The sequence below is a fragment of the Gracilinanus agilis genome, chromosome 2, assembly GCF_016433145.1.
Source record: "Gracilinanus agilis isolate LMUSP501 chromosome 2, AgileGrace, whole genome shotgun sequence".
Taxonomy (NCBI): domain Eukaryota; kingdom Metazoa; phylum Chordata; class Mammalia; order Didelphimorphia; family Didelphidae; genus Gracilinanus; species Gracilinanus agilis.
The window spans coordinates 42,082,187-42,089,680 of NC_058131.1; the positions used below are offsets into that span (position 1 = coordinate 42,082,187).

Sequence of the window (7,494 nt, forward strand, 5' to 3'; positions counted from 1 at the left end):
AAGGGAGGGAGAGAGGGAGAGAGAGAGAGAGAGAGAGAGGGAAGGGAGGGAGAGAGGGAGAGAGGGAAGGGAGGGACGGAAAAAAGGAGGAGGGAAGGAAGAAGGGAGTCAGAAAAAGGAAGGAACAAGTGAGAAAAAGACAGAGAGAAATGGAGAAAAAAGAGAGACAGAGAAAAGAAGGAGAGGGAGGGGAGAGAGTCAGAGGCCAAGAGGAAGGTAGTGAGATCTAGGAGAAGACAGAAGAGTGGGACCATGGGAACTTCACCTGGACAGGTCGAGCACCAGAGTCCAGACCCATGTAGGTGCAGGCGTCCAAGGGTGGTGAGACGTGAGTGGCCAGGAGTCGCTCAGCAATCTCCACAGAAAAGAAGACAATGCCAGAGACCTGGAGGGAGAGTGGGATGGTTGAGTGATCACCCAGGAAATGGCCAAAGGGAGCAGGCTCTGCTACCTCACCACCAGCCCACAAAGGCTCCTAATAATCTTTCTGAGCCCCATTTTCTACTATGAAATGGCAACATTAATCCCACCCAGAGTTCTTCTGAGGGTGAATCTTTACATTCAAAAAAAGCCTTTGCAAACCCCCATAACAATTCTGTGATATTATTGGTGCAGAGTTTGTTCTCACTTTACAGATGAAGATACCAACAGTTAGAACGGAACTGTTTTGCCCAGGGTCAATAGCTCGTGAGGGTCCAAGGTGGGATGCCAAGCCCAGGTCCCTCCCCACTCCGAAGCAACCCAACGGTCCTCTCTCATACCAGTGGCACTCTCCCATCCGGCCTTGCACACTGCTGTATCTGGGCCTCTGAGCTCTGGTAGAAAATGTTAAGGACACAGCCCTGTGTCAAAGGAAGAAGAGGCAGCATCGTGACTGGGGAGAGCTGGGAAGACCCCTAGTCTTTCAGCAATCCCCCCACAAAGGTGCTGAAATAGAGGGTGTGCAGAAGGGGCTAGTGGCAACTCTGGGGTCAGGAAGTAGAGAAAGGAGAGAATACAGCAAAGAGAATGGAACAGAAGGCCCTGGACTAAAAGGTCCCATTAGGGAGCAAGATGTGGGTACCTGCGAGTCAGTGAGGTAGACTCCATGGTCCTGGGCATAGGTCACACTCCCAGGCAGAGAGAACACTCTGGCTCCTTGGAAACCATCCCAGCAGATCTCTGGGGAAAAGAGAAGCTGGCTAGTCAGTAACAGCAATGCCCCCCACCCAAATATTCACAGGTCCTTTTTATAGCAAGTCAGTCAATTCTCATTTATAAAACACCTACTATGTGCCAAGAACTAGGAATAAAAAGAAAGGGGGGGGGGAAAGCCCTGTCCTCAAGGAGCTTAATAGTCTAATAGTAGTCATGGTAGCAAGAAAACTGGAAAATCAAAAAAAAATTCACCTATTGGGGGATGGCCAAACAAATTACAGTAAATGGGTACAATTCTTGTGCTCTAAAAAAATGCAGAGAAATCTGAGAAGACTTGTATGAACAGATAGAGAGTGAAGTGGGCAAGACCTGAGAACTCTGGAAGACCAAGGATATTGCCTGTTATCCACCTCCTGGGAGAGAAGGGATGGATTCCAGGGGCAAGAAGAAGACGGGCATTTTTGGACATGACCAAAGTGAGAAACACATCACATGTGTTTGGTTTAAGGGTTTTGTGATGCTGTTGTGGTGGTCGTGTAGCTTCACTTTTTTCTCTTTTTTTAGGGGAAGGGAAAATGAGGAGGGATTTTTATTAATTGAAAAAAAATAATAAAATGATGCTTGATCTAAGCCTCTCTGGGAGGAGGGAGTAGAAATAAAGAAGGAAATTGAGATAATATAAAACCAAAAAATATTGGTAAAATTATTTTATATTTTTAATTGAAATTTTTAAATAAAAAAACAAAAAATCTATTAAATTATTTTATATTTTTAAAAAAGTGATGATGGTCTTAATGGGTGGGGAAAGAGGTAAAGGGTGGAAGAGAATGCGGAACTCAAAGTAAAATAAATATACAAGAGGAAAAGGAAAATTGGTAGTCCAGGGCACTTGGGCTCAGGTGGAAGTCCTTCCTCAGTAAAGGAGGGCACCCCAGCATTGGTGAGGTTACACCACCATATTTTTCAGAGAGAAAAAAGGATGTCCTCAGTAGAGATGGTGTAATGAGGCTGTCTCAAAGGGAGTAAGGAAAGACAAGGGGAAGAAAACGTTAGATCCGTGACCCGGAGTGAAGGCAGCGGGCTCTGCCTCTCCGCTAAAGACCCCCAAGCGCATCTCGACCTGAAAATCCAATTACCTGGGCTTGTTGGAACAGAGAGAATCATGTCTGTGCTGCAGACCCACACCCCTGGTGGGGAGCCACGGCCCAGCTGTAAAGAGAGAACACGGTGCACGGGCAGCTCACCCCAGCAGGCGAGGCGACGAGGGGTGGATGGAGAGCTGGCGCTTCGTCCCCAGTTGACTATAGCCACCCCTCTAGCCCTCAGCCCCCAGAAGGCAAAACAATAAACAAGGTCTTCCAAGGCTGCTAGTGGCCCTCTTGCCCAAGGACCTGACCGCCATGATAATGGAAACATGCAGACTCCCATCCAGCATCTTCACACGGATCAGATGAATGTAGGGAGGCGAGAAGGAAGCCTTCCCCAGAGGAAGGAGGATCCAGCATTTATTAGCAAAGCTTTTTACAAACACCATCTCTGCCTGGAGGTGTCCCCTGGACCACTCAGAGTCAAGACAGGGTAAGGGTTGGGGCAGGGAAAATTTCTGGGAGGGAGAAAACTCTTAGGGTGTGTTATAAATAAAATAGGAAAGTCCGGTAATATTGACAGGGGAGCACTCAAGCCGACTAAAGGTATGATCTCACCCGGTGAGTCATGATGTCCAGCAGCCGGTCCAGGTTATAGGTGAGGGCCTCCACTTGGGCCGCAGGGTCCACCAGAGGGAGGCAGGTGAAAGCTCGGCCACAGTCATCAAAAGGAAAGTCTCGGCCCTAGGGAAGGAATGAGGTCAGCCGGAGAAAGGCTTCCCATGGAGCGGGACTGAACCCAGAAACGGACTGGTGGCCCTTTGGGTGCAGGGAAGGCAGAAGAGAGGGTGAGAAGCCGGAGCTTTCCCCCTTCACCTCCCCACCAGGGCCACTGTTTTTCATGGGAGAGCTTATTCCTTACCCCTTTGTCTCCCTTCTCGGACCAATTCTGGGAGGCAATTTCAAAAGCTTCCCTATGGCTGGTGACAGGAGTGTACAAAGCGGCGGGGAGAAGCCAGCCTCGGACAAAACGTTTTATCCAACGTTTTATCCAGGGCACCCGGATCCCTGTGAGCTGAGTGTGTGTGCCTCAGCACGCTTCTTTAGCCAAGAAGGTCCCTCTTTACAGATGGGGAAACATAAGAGTCAGGGGGCTGTTTGTCTGTCTCTCTTTCTCTCTGTCTGTCTCTCCCCATCCCCAGCTCTCACTCTCTCCACTGAACTTTCTCCTTATGCCCAGGATGACCACACACAGCTTCATCTGTTCCTGGGGTTCGTCACCTTGTTTGTGTCCTGGCCCACTTTGGCAGCCCAGTGAAGCCAAAGAAGCCCTCCTCAGAATGATGCTCACATTACATGAAATATATCACATTACAAAGGAAACCAATTATATTGACTTAAGATGTCATTTTTTCCCCATCCCAGTCGATGGACCTCCTGAAATCTATCCATGAAAGTGCCCCTGATGTAGGGGCTCCCCCGGCTCTCCTCCACCACTCACCATGTGCATGATGAGGATCCGGGCTGTGTGCAGGACATCCGAAGTGACCACCTAAGGGGAAATGTCAACAAGGGGTCTCAGACTCAAGCCTCACCTCACTTCCACAGCGTGGAAGCTCCCACGTACACGTGTGGCAGGTGGGACTTGGGACAGTCACTCTTCTTTGGCTTCTCTGCCGGGGCTCTTTCCTCACTAGCCAACCCCTCCGAACATTCCTTCATAGCCTTTCTTGCTGGCTTATCCTCTTTGTGAGTTTCTACCAAAGCTTCTGCTCTATTCTTTTGCTCACTCTCTCCTTTGGGTTCCATGATCATCTCGAGGCAACTTGGTGCCAATGGCTAGAGCGCTGGATTTAGAGTCAGGCATAGCTAAGACTCCTCACCAGCTGTGAAACCCTGCAAATCATTTCACTCTCAGCCTCAGTTTCCTTTTCTGTAAGATGGGGATAATAATACCTCATAGGGGCATTGTGAGGTTCAAATGAGATGACCCATGTACAAGTGCTTTGCAAAAACTAAAACACTCCATAAATACTAGCTCTGTGACTCCCAAAGCTATATATCCGACCCTAATCTCCAGCCTCATATTACTGACTTTGTGCTGAACATCTCCACCCAGACAGACATCTCAAATTCAACACTATATATTTCCATCTCGAACTGATCCTATTTCCCTCTAAGCCCATCCTTCCTTCAGAGTCCTCCATTTTCCTATGGATCGCCTCACCTAATGTCTGGTCACCCAGTTTCACAACCTTGAAATTATTCTTTTCTCTTCACTGTCCTTTATCTCTCCCCACCCCAACACACAACCATATCCAGCCATTTGCCAGGTTTTATTTAGTCTACCTCCACAATCTCTCTCATATTTGTCTTTCTCTACCTCTCACATAGCCTTCCTCCTAGTTCAGGCCCTTAGCATCCCCACCTAGGTTAATTCATCTCCCTGCTGCCCTCTATTTCCCCTCTGATTCATCATTTACACATTTATATTGCCAAGTCAGTTGTCTTAAAATGGATCCAATCATGTCATCCTAATTCAAAAATGTTCAATGGCTCCCTACTACCTCTGGGATAAAATTTAAAAATCATTAAGCCTGATATTTAAAATCCTCAACTGGGAAAGCTGGGTAGCACAGTATATAGAGCACCAAACTGGAGTCAGAAGGACCTGGGTTCAAAGTAACATCAGACACTTCCTAGCTATGTGACCCTGGGCAAGTCACTTAACTCCATTTGCCTAGCCCTTGACATTTTTATGTTTTAGAATTGAAACTAAGACAGAAGGTAAAGGTTTAAAAATAATAATAAAATCCTCAACTTGACCATTAATATCCTCCAGAATCTTCTATTTACCTTTCTAGTCTTTTGTCTTTCTTCATTTTATTTCCTTACTATACTCCACTCTCCATTCTAGTGAAAAATGATCAGTTAGCTATTCCCTGTATATTCCACGTCTTGTCTCCATGCCCTTGTACAAGTGGCCCCCCATGTCTGGAAAGTATTCCCTTCTTACTCCAGTTCGGACATCAACCTCTACAGGAGAACTTATTTGATGGCTCCCACTGCCATTATCAGTACTTCCCCCCCCCTCCTCTGCCATTCTTTGTCTCTCTCCCTCTCTCTTCTTCCTCTCTCTCTGGTTCTGTGTATGTATGTGTCTCTCTCATTCTCTTGCTTTCTCTCTCTGTCTCTTTCTCTCATTTTCTCTCTCATTCTCTCTGTCTCTGTCTCTCTCGCCTCTTTCTCTCTGTCTCTGTCTGTGTGTGTGTCTTTCTCTCATTCTCTCTCTCGTTCTCTCTATTCCTGTCTCATTTTGTCTCTCTCTGTATCTTTCGTTCTCTGTCTCTCTTCCTCTCTCTCATTTTGTCTCTCTCTGTCTCTCTCTCTGCTCTGTGTGTGTCTCTCTCTGTCTCTCTTTTTCCCTCCCCCCCTCTCTCTCATCTTGTATTACATTGTATACACTGACATATTCACACACTGCATCTCTCTCAAAGAGTGAAAGTCCCTGAAGACTGGATATGTTTCCTTCTCGTCTCTGGATTCTCAGTGCCTTATACACAGGAGGTGCCTAATAACTGTTTGTTAAATCAAATAGAAATGAACCAGCAAATATAATTATAGTTCAGCTTTCCCATGTACATGATGGGACACTTACGCAACTCTGAGGGAGATAATTTGTTGTTCAGTCCTTTCAGTCATGTTTGACTCTTGCTGACCCCATTTGAGAGTTTTCTTGGCAAAGATCATGGAGCGGTTGGCCATTTCCTTCTCCAGATCATTTGACAGATAAGGAAACTGAGGCAAACAGGTTTAAGTGACTTGCCCAGGGTCACACAGCTAGATAGCGTCTGAGGCTAGATTTGAACTCAAAAAAAGGAGTCTTCCTGACTCTAGGCTAGGATAATGCTCTATCCACTGTGCCACTTAACAATCATTATTATCCCATTTTATAGATGAGATCTAGAATTTAAGTGACTTGCCTAGTCATACAGCTAGTTAAGTGGCAGAGTCAGGACTCACATTCAGTCTTCTGAGTTACTGGTCAGTACTTTTTCCACTACCAGAAGGAGCCTTAGGATTTATGCCACATTGACATTTGAGCTGCTCCCACATCTATAATCTAATTAAGCTTCACATCTCCCTATTAGGTAAGTAGAAAAGAGATTGTTATGCCCATTTTACAGATGAAGAAGCTTTAGCTAAGACTGGCCAACGAGTCCCGTTCAAGGTCTCACGGTGATTAAGTGGAGGTACCAGAAGCAGAGCTCATATCTCTGAACGTGGGCCCAGGATTCCCCCAACAGGTCAGCAGAGGTGGGGATTGGGGAGGTGGTGCTGAACTCACCGTGTAGCCCGCCTGGGCACTCAGGTGCTCTGCAGCCACCAGGAGGGCATTGAGAGTGGCCCCTCCACTGCCCACTTGTGCCTCGGGATCCTCCACCGTTAGTAGGATGGTCCCTTGGGGTATCTGCTCTCGCTTTTGTCGCACCTCGAGCTCTGGGACCAAACCAAGGCACGTTATTCTCCCCCACTGTCCTTCCTGTCTCCTCACCCACAGAACTCTGGCTCTTCTTCTCCCCCTGAGGCTACCCCAGTCCCCTGACCCTGGCAGTAAAAAATGGGCCAAGTGTGCCCTTGGCCACAGGTTTGTCAGTGCCACCACTCTAGCCCAGAAGAGCAGTATGGGGGTTAGGAGGCTGACGGCAGGATCTGGGGGAATCCTGATAGAGAAAGACCTTCTAGCCTCAGGGATGGCAAGGGGTGGCTCTCCCAGGGCAGTGCCGCCTTTCCCACATAGGCTACGAAGCCCACGACCCTTCCTCTGTGTGACCATGGAAAAGTCACTTAACCCCACTGCCTAGCTCTTACCACTCTTCTGCCTTGGAACCAATACACAGTAGTGATTCTAAGACAGAAGGGAAGAGTTAAAAAAAATGGGGGTCAGGGGAGACACCTACCTTTCTGAAAGGCATAGACACTGTCCTTGTATTGGCACGTCAGGACGATGACTGTCCAATCAACACCATTCTGATGCTCCATCTCAGCTGGGGGCCTGGAGTGCTTGACCTGGAAAGAGAAGAAACCCTCAGACACTGATTGAGGTACTCCTCTCTGGCCATGAAAGCTGGTGAAGTTGCCAGTTTCCCAGGCCCTAGGGCATTGCCCCTGCGTCCTCTTGGCAGCAGGATCTTTAGAACTAGGGAAGATACAGGAAACAAACCAACAAAGGCCAAGAAGCCGGAGATGAACAGTAGAAAGTCTCCCGTAG

At 47.6% G+C, this 7,494-nt stretch overlaps 1 protein-coding gene across 1 annotated transcript in view; it reads right to left on the minus strand.

The window, feature by feature from the left end:
* FCSK (fucose kinase) overlaps positions 1-7,265 on the minus strand; it is a 24,690-nt gene extending 17,425 nt beyond the window's left edge. The window contains exons 1-8 of the mRNA XM_044663109.1: positions 7,184-7,265; positions 6,571-6,722; positions 3,724-3,774; positions 2,841-2,966; positions 2,274-2,346; positions 1,064-1,161; positions 762-842; positions 266-385 (exon numbers count right to left, since the gene is read on the minus strand). Of these exons, the coding sequence (XP_044519044.1) occupies positions 266-385; positions 762-842; positions 1,064-1,161; positions 2,274-2,346; positions 2,841-2,966; positions 3,724-3,774; positions 6,571-6,722; positions 7,184-7,265 (783 nt within the window). The remainder of the gene's footprint in view (positions 1-265; positions 386-761; positions 843-1,063; positions 1,162-2,273; positions 2,347-2,840; positions 2,967-3,723; positions 3,775-6,570; positions 6,723-7,183) is intronic.
* Between the last annotated feature and the right edge of the window lie 229 nt (positions 7,266-7,494).